Raw genomic sequence first — 16,958 nt, 5'->3', positions numbered from 1 at the left:
TTGAGCTGGGTTTGATGCTGATTTGAAGCTGATTTGAGCTGGGTTTGATGCTGATTTGAAGCTGATTTGAGCTGGGCTTGATGCTGATTTGAAGCTGATTTGAGCTGGGTTTGATGCTCATTTGACCCTGATTTGGTCTGGGCTTGAACCTGATTTGATCCAGCCTTGATCCAGGTTCAATCCTTCTTCCCTCCCCATTCTCCCCCTCCCATCTCAGACCCTCAACCGGCAACGTGGACAACCTGCTGCGCCTGCGCGGGCGCCTGCTCCTGGACCACGAAGCCCTCTCGTGCCTCCTGGTGCTGCTCTTCGTGGACGAGCCCAAGCTGAACACGAGCCGCCTGCACCGCGTCCTGCGCAACCTCTGCTACCACGCGGCCACGCGGGGCTGGGTGGTGCGGAGCCTCCTCTCCATCCTGCAGCGCAGCAGCGAGAGCGAGCTCTGCCTCGAGGCCCCCCGCGCCCCACCGGCACCGGAGGAGCGCCCGCGCCGCGCACGAGCCACCCCTCCCGGCAGCACCGCCGCCACCACCACCACCGGTACCACCACCACCACCACCACCGGTACCACCGAACCCCGCGCTCTCGACCTCCTGCACCGCGTGGAAGCGCGCAGCTCCGGGCAGCTCTCGTGGCTCTCCGTCTCCATGGACGCGGCGTTGGGATGCAGGACCAACATCTTCCAGATCCAAAGGGTGCCCGGCAGGAAGCACACGGAGAAACACGGTGGCGGCAGCGGCGGCGCCGCCGCCGGCTCCGCCGTCCACATCCACCCGCAGGCAGCGCCCGTCGTGTGCCGGCACGTCCTGGACACCCTCATCCAGCTGGCCAAGGTGAAGGGAGGGGGGGTCTGGGGGGTGTAAAGGGTCCCTGATGGGGTTGGGGGGTCTCTGGGGCATGGTATGGGGTATACAGAGGGTCCCTGATGGGGTGGGGGGTCTGGGGCATGGTATGGGGTGCATCAAGAGTCCTTCATGGGGTTGGGGGGGGCTGGGGTACATAAAGGGTACCTGAGGGTGTTGGGGGGTCGGGGGGGGGCATAAAGGGTACCTGATGGGCTTCGGGGTGTCCAGGGCATGGTATGGGGTGTATAAAGGGTCCCTGATGGGGTTGGGGGGTCTGGGGTGTGTTATGGGGTGCATGAAAGGTCCCTGATGGGGTTGGGGGGCTCTGGGGCATGGTATGGGGTGTATAAACAGTCCTTGATGGGGTTGGGGGGTCTGGGGTGCACTTTAGGTGGGGGCAGTCCCCAAAGCAGAAGTGGGGCCCCCCAAACCCCACACTGAGCTCCTTGGGGGTGCCTGGGGGACACTGTGTGTGTGGGGGGTGGTTGCTATGGTTGCATTTGGGGGGGAAGGGGGGGTCACCACCCCCCTGCCCACCCTCCCCCCCTCCCTTTTCCAGGTCTTTCCCAGCCACTTCACCCAGCAGCGGGGCCGGGATCCCAGCACGGAGCCGGAGCGGGAACGCGGCCCCCCCAAATCCGGGGGCAGCCCCTGCCCCCCCCCTCCTCCTCCTCCTCCTCCTCCTCCTCCTCCTCCCCCCCCACTTCCCCCCCTCCCTTCCCAAGCCCCTCCCGCCCCCCCACCCCCTCCCCCTTCTGCCGGGGCCCCTCCCCCCGCCCTGCCCCCTCCCCCCCCCCCCCCTTCCGGCAGCCTTTCCACCGATTTCTGGGACCTCTTGGTGAAGTTGGATAACATGAACGTGAGCCGGAAAGGGAAGAGCTCGGCCAAAACGGGCGCCGGGGGTGGGGGGCCGGAGCCCGAGGCCACGGGGATGGGCTTGGAAGCGTCGCCCTTGGGCCAGCTCATGAACATGCTGTCCCACGGCGTCATCCGCCGCAGCGCCCTCCTCACCGAGAAGCTGCTCCGGCTCCTGTCCCTCATCTCCATCGCTCTTCCCGAAGGTGGGAAAGGGGCTGAGGGGGGGGCAGGAGCCCCCCAAAACGCCCCCGCCGCAACGGGAGCCGGGGCGGCTCCGGGGAGTCCGGCGGCGCAGAGCGGGAACGCCGGGAACGCGGCAGCGGGAGGGGGAGCTGCGGCTGGGGGTGAGAGAGTGGGGATATGGGGGGGATTGAGAGAGATGGATGGGGATGGAAGGATGGGAATGGGGATGGGGATATGGAGGGATGGAGATAGGGATATGGGTGGGGATTGAGAGAGATGGATGGGGATGGAAGGATGGGAATGGGCATGGGGATATGGATGGGGATATGGAGGGATGGAGACAGGGATATGGGTGGGGATTGAGAGAGATGGATGGGGATGGAAGGATGGGAATGGGGATGGGGATATGGATGGGGATATGGAGGGATGGAGATAGGGATATGGGTGGGGATTGAGAGAGATGGATGGGGATGGAAGGATGGGAATGGGGATGGGGATATGGATGGGGATATGGAGGGATGGAGATAGGGATATGGGTGGGGATTGAGAGAGATGGATGGGGATATGGGTGGGGATGGAGGGATAGGGGTAGGGATGGGGAAATGGGTGGGATGGAGGGATGGGGATAGGTATGGGGATACGGGTGGGGATGGAGGGACGTGGGTGGGAATGGGGGTATGGGTGGGGATGGAGGGATATGGGTGGGGACGGGGATATGGGGTGGGATGGAGGAATGGGGATAGGTATGGGGATATGGGTGGGGATAGAGGGACGTGGGTGGAAATGGGGTATGGATGGGGATGGAGGGGTGGGGACATGGGTGGGGATGGAGGAACATGGATGTGAATGGGGATATGGGTGGGATGTGGATGGGGATAGGAATGGGGATATGGATGGGGATGGAGGGATGTGGATGGGGATATGGGGCTAAGGACATGGGACATGGGTGGAGGTGCTGTGATGGGGACATGAGACCAGGGATAGGGACATGGGTGGGAATGGGAGGATGGGGATGGGGACAGAGGAGTTAGGAACATGGGGATGGAAGCATGGATGGCGGACAGGGCTGGGGATGCAGATGTAAATGGGACATTGGGATAGGGTTGGGGAGAAGGACGTGGGGATGGATGGGGACATGGGGAGAGGGACAGGGATGGGGCTGGAGATGTGGACTGGGACATTGGGATAGGGTTGTGGACCAGGACATGGGGATGGATGGGGACATGGGGATGCAGGCAGAGGTGCCACCCTCCCCTCACCGCCCCCATCCCCACACATCCCCCCACCCCCCCTTGTCCCCAGCCTCCTCCAAGAGCTCCAAGTCACCAGCGAAGGGCCCCGAGAGCAGCCCTGACCCCCGGATGGCGGCCACGGGGCTGACCGAGAGCCAGCTCCAGCTCTCGGTGGAGGTGAGCACCCCCCTGCCCCCCCAAACCCCCTCCACCCCCCATGTCCTATCCCCCCCCATACACATCCCCTGTCACCCACAGGTGCTGACGTCCCACTCGTGCTCCGAGGAGGGGCTGGAGGACGCGGCCAACGTCCTGCTCCAGCTCTCGCGCGGCGACGCCGGCACCAGGGACACGGTTCTGCGCCTGCTGCTCACCGGCGCCCGGCACCTCGGGGCCACCCTGTGCCGCCAGATCGGTGAGGCCATGGCCGCGGTGGCGGTGGTGGTTGGAGGGGGGTGGTGCCATTGGGTGTCATCCCCACGCCGGTGACACCGCGGGGCCGTGCCCGGTGCAGGGACGCTGCTGGCCGAGCTGAGGGAATACAACCTGGAGCAGCAGCGGCGGGCGCAGAGCGAGGCCCCGTCCCCCGAGGGGCTCCCCGAGGAGCAGCCGCCCAGTGCCAAGCTCAAGGGCAAGATGCAGAGCCGGTGAGATGGGGACACCCCCCCCAGCACACACACATCCCCCCCCACTGTTCATTGTGGGCCCTCCTGGTAACTGTAGTGGGTGCTGTTAACCCGTGTCCCTACTGAGCACAACCCTCACTGCTCCCGTTAACCCATGTCCCTATTGAGCACAACCCTCATTGCTCCCGTTAACCCATGTCCCTACTGAGCACAACCCTCATTGCTCCCGTTAACCCATGTCCCTACTGAGCACAACCCTCATTGCTCCCGTTAACCCATGTCCCTACTGAGCACAACCCTCACTGCTCCCGTTAACCCATGTCCCTATTGAGCACAACCCTCATTGCTCCCGTTAACCCATGTCCCTACTGAGCACAACCCTCATTGCTCCCGTTAACCCATGTCCCTACTGAGCACAACCCTCATTGCTCCCGTTAACCCATGTCCCTACTGAGCACAACCCTCATTGCTCCCGTTAACCCATGTCCCTACTGAGCACAACCCTCATTGCTCCCGTTAACCCATGTCCCTACTGAGCACAACCCTCATTGCTCCCGTTAACCCATGTCCCTACTGAGCACAACCCTCACTGCTCCCGTTAACCCATGTCCCTACTGAGCACAACCCTCATTGCTCCCGTTAACCCATGTCCCTACTGAGCACAACCCTCATTGCTCCCGTTAACCCATGTCCCTATTGAGCACAACCCTCATTGCTCCCGTTAACCCATGTCCCTACTGAGCACAACCCTCATTGCTCCCGTTAACCCATGTCCCTACTGAGCACAACCCTCATTGCTCCCGTTAACCCATGTCCCTACTGAGCACAACCCTCATTGCTCCCGTTAACCCATGTCCCTACTGAGCACAACCCTCACTGCTCCCGTTAACCCATGTCCCTATTGAGCACAACCCTCATTGCTCCCGTTAACCCATGTCCCTACTGAGCACAACCCTCACTGCTCCCGTTAACCCATGTCCCTATTGATGCCAACCCTTGTTCCTCCCGTTAACCCATGTCCCTATTCATGCCAACCCTTGTTCCTCCCGTTAACCCTTGTCCCTATTGATGCCAACCCTTGTTCCTCCCGTTAACCCTTGTCCCTACTGATGCCAACCCTTGTTCTTGCCATTAACCCTTGCCCCTACTGACAACCTGCGTCTCCTGTTAACCCTTGCCCCTACCGATGCCCTTTGCCCATATTGATGCCAACCCTTGTTCCTCCCGTTAACCCTTGTCCCTACTGATGCCGACCCTTGTTCCCCTTGTTAACCCTTGTCCCTACCGATGCCAACCCTTGTTCCTGCCATTGACCCATGTCCCTATTGATGCCAACCCTTGTTCCTCCCGTTAACCCTTGTCCCTACTGATGCCGACCCTTGTTCCCCTTGTTAACCCTTGTCCCTACTGATGCCAACCCTTGTTCCTCCCGTTAACCCATGCCCCTACCGATGCCAACCTTGTTCCTCCCGTTAACCCTTGTCCCTACCGATGCCAACCTTGTTCCTGCCATTGACCCATGTCTCTACTGATGCCAACCCTTGTTCCTCCCGTTAACCCATGCCCCTACTGACACCAACCTCTCCCCCCGCACCTCTACCCCGTTCCCTCCAGGTTCGACACAGCCGAGAGCGTGGTGATCGTGGCGTCGCAGAAGCGGGCGCTGGGCGGGCGGGAGCTGCAGCTGCCCTCCATGTCCGTGCTCACCTCCAAGACGTCCACGCAGCGCTTCTTCCTCCGCGTGCTGCAGGTCATCATCCAGCTGCGCGACGACACGCGCCGGGCGCACAAGAAGGCCAAGCAGGCCGGGCGCCTGGGTAAGGCCCCCCCCGTCCCTCGCCCCATTGAGCTCCTTGCACCCCACTTCGTGTGCCCCTCACGCAGCCTTTCTCCCTCTCTCTGTCCGTGTCGCCCACCCCACACCCCGCAGGCGCCGGGGGGCTCGGGGCGGCTGGCAGCATCCAAGCAGCCGTCCGGCAGCTGGAGGCCGAGGCCGACGCCATCATACAAATGGTACGTGAGGGCGGCAGCAGGCGCACACGGGTAGCACGGCCGCCCTTCCTCCTTCCGCCGCCTCCTCCTCCTCCTCTCTGCCGCCTTAGGGTTCTCTTCCTCTTCGCCCTCCTCCTTTGCCTCTGCCTCATCCGCCTGCCTCCTCCTCCTCTGCTTCCTCTTCCTCCTCTGCTTCCTCTTCCTCCTCTGCTTCCTCTTCCTCCTCTGCTTCCCCTTCCTCCTCTGCTTCCTCTTCCTCCTTTGCTTCCTCTTCCTCCTCTTCCTTCTTACTCTTTTCTTCCTCCTCACCCTCTTCCTTCACACTCCTCCTCCTCTTTTTCCTCCTCCCTCCCCTCTTCCTGCTCCTTCTCTCCCTCCTTTTCCTCCTCCTTTTCCTTTCCCTCTGCCTCATCCTCCTGCCTCCTCCTCATTCCCTCTTCCTCCTCCTCCTCTGCTTCCTCTTCCTCCTCTTCCTATGCCTTATTCTTTTCTTCTTCCTCACCCCCTTCCTTCACACTCCTCCTCTTTTTTCTCCTCCCTCTCCTCTTCCTGCTCCTTCTCTCCCTCCTTCCTTCACCCTCCTCCTCCTTTTCCTCCTCTGCTTCCTCCCTCTCTTCCCTCACTCCCCTCTTCCTGCTCCTTCTCTCCCTCCTTCCTTCGCCCTCCTCTTCCTTCTCCTCCTCCTTTGCGTCTTCCTCTGCCTCATCCACCTGCCTCCTTCTCCTCATTCCCTCTTCTCCTTTTCCGCCTCTTCTGCCTTCTCCCTGTCTTCCTTCACCCTCCTCTTCCTCCTCCTTCTCTTCCTTTTCTTCCTCCTCATTCTCTCTCCTGTTTCCTCCTCTTCCTTTTCTTCCTCCTCCTCATCTTCCTCTTCCTCCCCCTTTTCCCCCTTTTCCCCCTTTTCCTCCCCCTTTTCCTCCTCATTTCTTTCCTCCTCCTTCTCTTCCTTCACCCTCCTCTTCCTCCTCTCTTTCTCCCTTTTCTTCTTCCTTTTCTTCCTTCTCCTCCCCCTCGTTTTCCTCCTCAGTCTCTTCCTCCTTCTTCCTCCTTTTCTTTCTCCTCCTCTTCTTCCTGCTTCTCTTCCTCTTCCTCCTCATTCTCTTTTTCCTTTTCCCTCTTCTTCCTTTTCTTCCTCCTCCTCCTTTTCCTCCTCATTCTCTTCCTTCACCCTCCTCTTCCTCCTCCTCCTCTCCACTTTCCTCTGTTCCCTCCTGCTCTTCCTCCTCTTCCCCCCCTCACCCTTCCTCTTCCTCCCCCCTTTACCCTCCTCCTCCCATCCCATTCCTGCTTCTCTTCCTCTCCAAGCCCTCCATGGGGGGTGGGGGGCGGTATTTGGGCTCCATGGGGGGGTCCCGTCCCCCTAAACCTGCTCCTGCCCCTCTGCAGTCGGAGGCTGGGCCTGCGGACGCCGCTCCCCGTCGGGATGAATCCCCCATGGATGTGGATCAGCCGTCGCCAGCCCCCCAGGACAACCCCTCCGTGGGTGAGAGACCCCCCAGTGCACCTCAGTGCATCCCAGTGCCCCTCCCAGTGCAACCCAGTGCATCCCAGTGCCCCCCAGTGCATCCCAGGGACCCCCCCAGTGCAACCCAGTGCATCCCAGTGCCCCCCAGTGCATCCCAGGGACCCCCCCAGTGCATCCCAGTGCCCCTCAGTGCATCCCAGTGCATCCCAGTGCCCCTCAGTGCATCCCAGTGCCCCTCAGTGCAACCCAGTGCATCCTAGTACATCCCAATGCATCCCAGTGTCCCCCCCGTGCATCCCAGTGCCCCACAGTGCAACCCAGTGCCCCCCCAGTGCATCCCAGTGCAACCCAGTGCTCCCTATTGCGTCCCAGTGCAACCCAGTGCCCCTCAATGCAAGCCAGTGCCCCCCATTGCACCCCAATGCCCCCCAGTGCATCCCAGTGCCCACCTCCCCGTTGCACCCCAATGCCCCAGACTCCCCATCCCGATGCCTCCCACTCCGTGCCTGGCTCCATCCTGGCGCTCCTCCCATTGGATCCCAGTTGGGAAGCGGCCGAACTGGACCACGATTGGGGGGGGGGGGGTGGTGATGATGGGGAAGGGTCCTGACTGTGTCACCCCCCCATCATCCCCACAGGCTCGGAGGGGCCGGAGCGGGACGAGCGGCCCCCGGAGCTGCCCCTGCTGAGCGAGCAGCTCTGCCTGGACGAGCTCTGGGATATGCTGGGGGAGTGCCTCAAGGAGCTCGAGGAGTCCCACGACCAGCACGCCGTGCTCGGTGGGTCTATGGGGTGGGGGGGAGCGCTATGGGGTGATGGGGGGGGGCACAGGGCCCTCTGGGTACCCCCTGCCCCCAGCATCCTGTCCCAAGCAGGGTGATGGCTCTGCAGCATCCATGCCACATCCCCCCCCCACCATGGGGTTGGGGTGCCCCTCATACCCCCTGTATTCACCCCTGCCCTTAGTGATGGAGACCCCCTGGTACTTTAGGGGGTCCCCAAGCCCCCCCCCCCCACCTTGGGAAGGGGTTTGGGGGGGGGGGGGTTAGAGGGGATTTGGGGTTGTTTGGGGCTGTTGAAATTCATCCATCCCCCATACCCAGCCCTGTCCCAAGCAGGATGCTCCCCCCCCCCCCCCAATTCCTGGGGTCCCCTTTATACCCATTACCCCCCTCTCTCCATGCCCCCCCATTCCCATGGTCCCTGTTACCCCCATTCTCCTCCCATCTCTCCACCCCCCCATTCCCCCCCGTCTCTCTGCCCCCCCATTCCCCCCATCTCCATTCCCCCCTGTCTCTCTGCCCCCCCATTCCCCCCCATCTCCATTCTCCCCCATCTCTCTGCCCCCCCATTCCCCCCCATCTCTCTGCCCCCCCCATTCCCCCCATCTCCATTCTCCCCCATCTCTCTGCCCCCCCATTCCCCCCATCTCTCTGCCCCCCCATTCCCCCCCATCTCTCTGCCCCCCCATTCTCCCCCCATCTCTCTGCCCCCCCATCACCCCCTCTCTCCCTGTTGCCCCCCCAGTGCTGCAGCCCGCCGTCGAAGCCTTCTTCCTGGTGCACGCCACGGAGCGGGAGAGCAAGCCCCCGGTGCGGGATACCCGGGAGAGCCAATTGGCCCACATCAAGGACGAGCCCCCCCCGCTGTCCCCCGCCCCCCTGACCCCCGCCACCCCCTCCTCCCTGGACCCCTTCTTCTCCCGCGAGCCCTCCTCCATGCACATCTCGGCCAGTTTGCCCCCCGACACCCAGAAGTTCCTGCGCTTCGCTGGTGAGTGGGGGGGGGCTGGGGGATGGGAGAGGGATTTGGGGGGGGAGGGGGATGGGGGGGGGATTGGGGGTGATGGAAAGGGGGATTCATTGTGATGGGAAGGGGTTTGGGGGTGATAGGAATGGGATTGGGGGTCATGGGATGGGGATTGGGGGGTTCAGGTGATGGGAGGGGGATTGGGGGGGATGGGAGTGGGATGGGGGGGATGGGAGGGCATTTGGGGGTGATGGGAGAGGGATTGGGGGTGATGGAAGAGGGATTGGGGGTGATGGGAATGGGATTGGGGGGGAGGGGGATGGGGGGGATTGGGGGTGATGGAAAGGGGGGCTCATTGTGATGGAAGGGGGGTTGGGGGTTCAGGTGATGGGGTGGGGATGGGGGGTGATAGGGGATTTGGGGGGGATAGGAGGGGGATGGGGGGTGATGGGAGGGGATTCGGGGGTGATGGGAATGGGATTGGGGTGATGGGAGGGGGATTGGGAGGGTTTAAGTGATGGGAAGGGGATTGGGGGTGATGGGAAGGGGATTGGGGTGGGTTCGGGTGACGGGATGGGGATGGGGGGTGATGGGAGGGGGTTTAGGGGGATTTGGGGGTGTTTGGAGTGATGGGAGGTGGATTTGGGGGTGTTGGAGCAATGGGAGGGGGAATTGGGGTGATGGGAGGGGGATTGGGAACGATGGGGGTGTTTGGGGCCTTGGGAAGTGGATTTGGGGTTGGATTGGGGTGTGTTTGGGGCAAGAACCCCCCCTTTTTGGGGTGTCCACCCCATAACCCCTCCGTGTCCGTCCCCCCTCCACCCCATAGAGACCCACCGGACGGTGCTGAACCAGATCCTGCGTCAATCCACGACCCACTTGGCCGATGGCCCCTTCGCCGTCCTGGTCGACTACATCCGAGTCCTGGACTTCGATGTCAAGCGCAAGTACGAGGCCGGGGCCTTGAGATGGGATGGGGGGGAAAGGGGGTGAAATATAGAGGGGGGTCCCCTAAAGCCTGGTTTTGGGGTGCTCCCCCCCCCCCCAGGTACTTCCGTCAGGAGCTGGAGCGGTTGGATGAGGGCCTGCGCAAGGAGGACATGGCCGTGCACGTGCGGCGCGACCACGTCTTCGAGGACTCCTATAGGGAGCTGCATCGGAAGTCCCCCGAGGAGATGAAGAACAGGCTGTGAGTGCCCAGAGACACCCAAAGTACAGCCAGAGACACCCGAAATACACCCACAGACCCCAAATACACCCAAACTACACCCAGAGACACCTGAAATACACCCAGAATACACCCAGAGACTCCCAAAATACACCCAGAGACACCTGAAATACACCCAGACACACCCAGAATACATCCGGAGACTCCCAAAATACACCTGGAGACACCCAAAATACACCCAGAATACACTCAGAGGCACACGAAATACACCCATAGATGCCTGAAACACAGCAAGAGACACCCAGAATACACCGAGACACCCCAAATCCACCCAGAAACACCCCAGATCCACCCAGAAACACCCCAGAAGCATCCCAGAATCCACCCAGAAACACCCAAAGATACATCAACACCCCAAAATCTAAGCAGACACCCAAAACCCACCCTGAAACACCCCAAATCCAGTGCAAAACCACCCCAAATCCACCCAGAAACACCCAAAATCCCCCTACAAGCACCCTGAAATCCACCCGGACACACCCCAAATCCAACGCAAAACACCCCAAATCCACCCAGAAGCACCCAACCCCCCCCAAACCCCCATTTCTCCCTCTCCCCCCCCCCAGGTACATCGTGTTTGAGGGCGAGGAGGGGCAGGATGCGGGGGGCCTGCTGCGGGAGTGGTACATGATCATCTCGCGGGAGATGTTCAACCCCATGTACGCGCTGTTCCGCACGTCGCCGGGGGACAGGGTCACCTACACCATCAACCCCTCGTCCCACTGCAACCCCAACCACCTGAGCTACTTCAAGTTCGTGGGGCGCATCGTGGCCAAGGCCGTGTACGACAACCGCCTGCTCGAGTGTTACTTCACCCGCTCCTTCTACAAGCACATCCTGGGCAAGTCCGTCAGGTGAGAGGGGATGGGGGGGGGTGACAGCCGGCTCCGGGGTGTTAGAGCATCCTCATGGGGTGTAGAGCACCTTATACGGTGATGGACACCCAGCTTCGGTGGTGGAACCACCTTTATGGGGTGATGGACACCCATCTTGGGGTGTGGAACCGCCTTCATGGGGTGTAGAACAGCCTTGCATGGTGATGGGCACCTGGCTTGGGCTGTTAAAGCATCCTCATGGAGTGTAGGACCACCTTCATGGGGTGTGGAACAGCCTTGCATGGTGATGGACACCTGTTTGGGGTGTTAAAGCATCCTTACAGGGTGATGGACACCCTGTCTTGAGGTGTGGAACCACCTTCATTGGGTGTAGGACCACCTTCATGGGGTGTAGGACCACCTTCATGGGGTGTAGAACAGCCTTGCATGGTGATGGACACCTGGCTTGGGCTGTTAAAGCATCCTCATGGGGTGATGGACACCCATCTTGGGGTGATGGACACCCATCTTAGGGTGATGGTCAACCTTTTTGAGGTGGAGAACCCCATTTTTAAGGTGTAGATTCCCCTTCTTGGGGTGTAGAGCCCCCTTTTTGAAGTGTTGAACCACATTTTTTGGGTGTAGAACCCCATTTTTAAAGTGCAGAACCCCATTTTTGGGGTGTAGAACCCCTTTTTTGGGTTGTCTAACCCTGTTTTGGGGCTGTAGAACCCCATTTTGGGGCTGTAGAACCCCCTTTTTGGGCTTTAGGACCTCATTTTTGGCTGTAGAACCCCCTTTTTGGCTGTAGGACCCCCATTTTTGGGTGTAGAACCCTGTTTTTGGGTGTAGAACCTCTGTTTTTCACTGTGGAACCCCCTTTTAGCAGTGTAGAACCCTGGTTTTGGGGCTGTAGAACCTCGGTTTTTGGCTGTAGACCCCCATTTTTGGATGTAGAACCCTGGTTTTGGGTGTAGAACCCCGTTTTTAGGTGTAGAACCCCCTTTTTGGCTGTCAAACCCCCGTTTTCGGGGTGCTGACCCCGCTGTGGCGCAGGTACACGGACATGGAGAGCGAGGATTACCACTTCTACCAGGGCCTGGTCTATCTGCTGGAGAACGACGTCTCCACCCTGGGCTACGACCTCACCTTCAGCACCGAGGTACCCCCCCCCCCCCCCCAACCAGGGACACCCCAAAACCCGGCCTCGGGGTGCCCCCAGCACCACCAACCCCTCTCCCCCCCAGGTCCCAGGGGTTTCCCCCTTTTTGGGGGGGTCCCCCCTGTCCCAATGGTGTCCCTAGGGGTGTCCCCTGCTTTGGGGGGGGTCCCCCCCATCCCACTGGTGTCCCCTTTGGTCTTGGGGTGTCCCCCCCTATTCAAGGGGTGCCCCTAAATCCCAAAGGGGTCTCCCCTGTTCTTGGGGTGTCCCCTGCTTTGGGGGGGTCCCCCCTGTCCCAATGGTTTCCCCTTTGTTCCCGGGGTGCCCCCCCTCCTTTGGGGGTGTCGCTTGACCCCCTCCATCCCCCCCCATTCAGGTGCAGGAGTTTGGGGTGTGCGAGGTCCGGGACCTGAAGCCCAACGGAGCCAACGTCCTGGTGACGGAGGAGAACAAGAAGGAGTACGTGCACCTCGTGTGCCAGATGCGCATGACCGGTGAGCTCCGGGCGGGTATTGCCGGCGTTCCCAGTGACATTCCAAACGTTCCCAATGACATTCCCAGCATCCCCAACAACGTTCCAGACGTTACCAACAACGTTCCCAACAGCATTCCCAAAGACATTCCCAACACTCCCAACATTTCCAACATTCCCAACATTCCTAATGTTGTTCCCAACAGTGTTCCCAACATTCCCAACACCATTCCCAGCAACATTCCCAGCTTCCCAACATTCCCAACACCATTCCCAACACCATTCCCAACCTTCCCAACAACATTCCCAGTATTCCCAACAACTTTCCCAACACCATTCCCAACATTCCGAACACCATTCCCAACCTTCCCAACACCATTCCCAACCTTCCCAACAACTTTCCCAGTATTCCCAACAACTTTCCCAACACCATTCCCAACATTCCCAACACCATTCCCAACACCATTACCAACCTTCCCAACCCCATTCCCAGCATTCCCAACAACTTTCCCAACACCATTCCCAACACCATTCCCAACACCTTTCCCAACAACTTTCCCAACAACTTTCTCAACATTCCTAGCAACATTCCCAGCATTCCCAACAACTTTCCCAACACCATTCCCAACACCATTCCCAACACCATTCCCAACACCATTCCCAACACCTTTCCCAACACCTTTCCCAACAACTTTCCCAACATTCCTAGCAACATTCCCAGCATTCCCAACCCCATTCCCAACAATCCCCACCCCATTCCCGCCCCGTTCCCACTGACCCCGCCGTTATCCCGCAGGAGCCATCCGGAAGCAGCTGGCCGCCTTCCTGGAGGGTTTCTATGAGATCATCCCCAAGCGCCTCATCTCCATCTTCACGGAGCAGGAGCTGGAGCTGCTCATCTCGGGGCTGCCCACCATCGACATCGACGACCTCAAGGCCAACACCGAGTACCACAAGTACCAGGGCAACTCCATCCAGGTGGGCACTGCCCCCAGACAGACCCAAATCAGCCCAAAACCGGCCTCAAATCAGCCCAAAAACTGCCCAAAATCAGCCCCCAAACAGCCCAAAACCAGGCCAGAAAACATCCCAAAACAGCCCAAAATCAGGCCAAAACCAGTCCCAAAACATCCCCCAAATCAGCCCCAAAACAGCCCAAAACCAGTCCCAAAACAGCCCAAAAAACTACCCCAAACCACCCAGAAATACCCCAGAACACCCAGAAAATATCCTAAAACCACCTCCAAACCACCCAGAAAATACCCCAAAACCACCCTAAACCACTCCAAAACCCACCCCAAAACACCCAGAAAATACCCCAAAACCACTCCAAAACCCACCCCAAAACACCCAGAAATACCCCAAACCCACCCCAAAACACCCAGAAATACCCCAAACCCACCCCAAAACACCCAGAAATACCCCAAACCCACTCCAAAACACCCAGAAATACCCCAAACCCACACCAAAACACCCAGAAATACCCCAAACCCACCCCAAAACACCCAGAAATACCTCAAACCCACCCTAAAACCACTCCAAAACCCACCCCAAAACACCCAGAAATACCCCAAACCCACCCCAAAACACCCAGAAATACCCCAAACCCACCCCAAAACACCCAGAAATACCCCAAACCCACCCCAAAACACCCAGAAATACCCCAAACCCACTCCAAAATGCCCAGAAATACCCCAAAACCACCCCAAAACACCCAGAAATACCCCAAACCCACCCCAAAACACCCAGAAATACCCGAAACCCACCCCAAAACACCCAGAAATACCCGAAACCCACCCCAAAACACCCAGAAATACCCCAAAACACCCAGAAATACCCCAAAACACCCAGAAATACCCCAACCCAACCCCAAAACCACCCCAAAACACCCAGAAATACCCCAAACCCACCCCAAAACACCCAGAAATACCCCAAAACACCAAGAAATACCCCAAAACACCCAGAAATACCCCAAACCCACCCCAAAACACCCAGAAATACCCCAAAACACCCAGAAATACCCCAAACCCACCCCAAAACACCCAGAAATACCCCAAAACCACCCCAAAACACCCAGAAATACCCCAACCCAACCCCAAACCCACCCCAAAACACCCAGAAATTCCCCAAAACACCCAGAAATACCCCAAACCCACCCCAAAACACCCAGAAATACCCCAAAACCACCCCAAAACACCCAGAAATACCCCAAACCCACTCCAAAATGCCCAGAAATACCCCAAAACCACCCCAAAACACCCAGAAATACCCCAAAACACCCAGAAATGCCCCAACCCAACCCCAAACCCACCCCAAAACACCCAGAAATACCCCAAAACCACCCCAAAACACCCAGAAATGCCCCAACCCAACCCCAAACCCACCCCAAAACACCCAGAAATACCCCAAACCCACCCCAAAACACCCAGAAATACCCCAAAACACCCAGAAATACCCCAAACCCACCCCAAAACACCCAGAAATACCCCAAACCCACCCCAAAACACCCAGAAATACCCCAAACCCACACCAAAACACCCAGAAATACCCCAAACCCACCCCAAAACACCCAGAAATACCCCAAACCCACCCCAAAACACCCAGAAATACCCCAAAACACCCAGAAATGCCCCAACCCAACCCCAAACCCACCCCAAAACACCCAGAAATACCCCAAAACACCCATAAATACCCCAACCCAACCCCAAACCCACCCCAAAACACCCATAAATACCCCAAACCCACCCCAAAACACCCAGAAATACCCGAAACCCACCCCAAAACACCCATAAATACCCCAACCCAACCCCAACCCCCCCCAAAACCTCCCTCCCCAGATCCAGTGGTTCTGGCGGGCGCTGCGCTCCTTCGACCAGGCCGACCGCGCCAAGTTCCTGCAGTTCGTGACGGGCACGTCCAAGGTGCCCCTGCAGGGCTTCGCCGCCCTCGAGGGCATGAACGGCATCCAGAAGTTCCAGATCCACCGCGACGACCGCTCCACCGACCGCCTGCCCTCGGCGCACACCTGGTACCGGCGGCGTGCGCAGGGACGCGGGGCGGACGCGGGGTGGACGTGGATACGGGGGGGACATGGGATGGACGTGGACACGGGATGGACGTGGATATGGGATGGACGTGGGATGGATACAGGATGGACGTGGATATGGGATGGACGTGGATATGGGATGGACGTGGATATGGGATGGACGTGGACACGGGATGGACGTGGATATGGGATGGACGTGGACACGGGATGGACGTGGATATGGGATGGACGTGGACACGGGATGGATGTGGGTATGGGATGGACGTGAATGTGGGATGGACATGGATGCAGGATGGACATGGATACGGATGGACATGGATATGGGATGTGGGATGGACATGGACATGGGATGGACATGGACATGGATACGGGATGGACGTGGATGTGGGACATGGGATAGACAGGGATGGATATGGGATGGGATGGACGGGACGGATGTGGGACGGGATGGGATACACATGGGTATGGGATGCACATGGATATGGGACGTGGGATGCACATGGATATGGGACAGGGGATGGACAGGGATGTGGGACGTGGGATGTACAGGGGATACACATGGATATGGGATGCACATGGATATGGGACACGGGATGTACATGGATATGGGACGGGATGCACATGGATGTGGGACGGGGAATGGACAGGGATGGATATGGGACGTGGGATGCACATGGATATGTGATGTACATGGGTGTGGGACGTGGGATGCACATGGATATGGGACATGGTATGCACGTGGATATGGGATGCACATGGATATGGGATGCACATGGGTATGGGACATGGGATACACATGGATGTGGGATACACAGGAGATGGGATGGACATGGATATAGGACGTGGGATGCACATGGATATGGGACATGGGATGCACAGGATAAGGGGATATGGGAGATGAGGAAATGGGATGTGAACATGGAATGTGGGATGTGAGACACATGGGACAGGGACACAGGATATAGGATATGGGGAGATGGGACATGGGGTATGGAGGACATGGGAGACAGGACGTGGGATACATGGGACATGGGGACATGACACAGCCATGGGACATGGGATATTGGGTATGGGACATAGGACATGGGATACACAGGGTATGGGATGCAGAGGGGCTATGGGAGATGGGGAAATGGGATATGGATATGGGGTATAGGATAGGGAGAGATGGGATATGAGACATGGGATATTGGATATGGGTCGTAGGGACATGGGATGCACAGGGGCTATGGGAAACGGGGAAATGGGATGTGGATATGGGATATAGGATAGGGAGAGATGGGAT

At 59.0% G+C, this 16,958-nt stretch overlaps 1 protein-coding gene across 1 annotated transcript in view; it reads left to right on the top strand.

The window, feature by feature from the left end:
- HUWE1 (HECT, UBA and WWE domain containing E3 ubiquitin protein ligase 1) overlaps nt 1-15,655 on the top strand; it is a gene marked incomplete at its 3' end in the record, with an annotated part of 59,868 nt that extends 44,213 nt beyond the window's left edge. The window contains exons 65-82 of the mRNA XM_057420727.1: nt 218-833; nt 1,405-1,499; nt 1,632-2,047; nt 3,189-3,295; nt 3,377-3,533; nt 3,633-3,765; nt 5,359-5,561; nt 5,675-5,757; nt 7,123-7,219; nt 7,840-7,980; nt 8,729-8,974; nt 9,780-9,897; nt 9,999-10,139; nt 10,745-11,032; nt 12,050-12,155; nt 12,532-12,649; nt 13,424-13,605; nt 15,465-15,655. Of these exons, the coding sequence (XP_057276710.1) occupies nt 218-833; nt 1,405-1,499; nt 1,632-2,047; nt 3,189-3,295; nt 3,377-3,533; nt 3,633-3,765; nt 5,359-5,561; nt 5,675-5,757; nt 7,123-7,219; nt 7,840-7,980; nt 8,729-8,974; nt 9,780-9,897; nt 9,999-10,139; nt 10,745-11,032; nt 12,050-12,155; nt 12,532-12,649; nt 13,424-13,605; nt 15,465-15,655 (3,438 nt within the window). The remainder of the gene's footprint in view (nt 1-217; nt 834-1,404; nt 1,500-1,631; nt 2,048-3,188; nt 3,296-3,376; nt 3,534-3,632; nt 3,766-5,358; nt 5,562-5,674; nt 5,758-7,122; nt 7,220-7,839; nt 7,981-8,728; nt 8,975-9,779; nt 9,898-9,998; nt 10,140-10,744; nt 11,033-12,049; nt 12,156-12,531; nt 12,650-13,423; nt 13,606-15,464) is intronic.
- Between the last annotated feature and the right edge of the window lie 1,303 nt (nt 15,656-16,958).

This window comes from Pezoporus wallicus, unplaced genomic scaffold, assembly GCF_028554395.1.
Source record: "Pezoporus wallicus isolate ANWC-B61680 ecotype Strahan unplaced genomic scaffold, APGP_CSIRO_Pwel_v1 contig_13943, whole genome shotgun sequence".
NCBI lineage: Eukaryota > Metazoa > Chordata > Aves > Psittaciformes > Psittacidae > Pezoporus > Pezoporus wallicus.
This window is presented reverse-complemented; position numbering and strand designations above follow the sequence as displayed.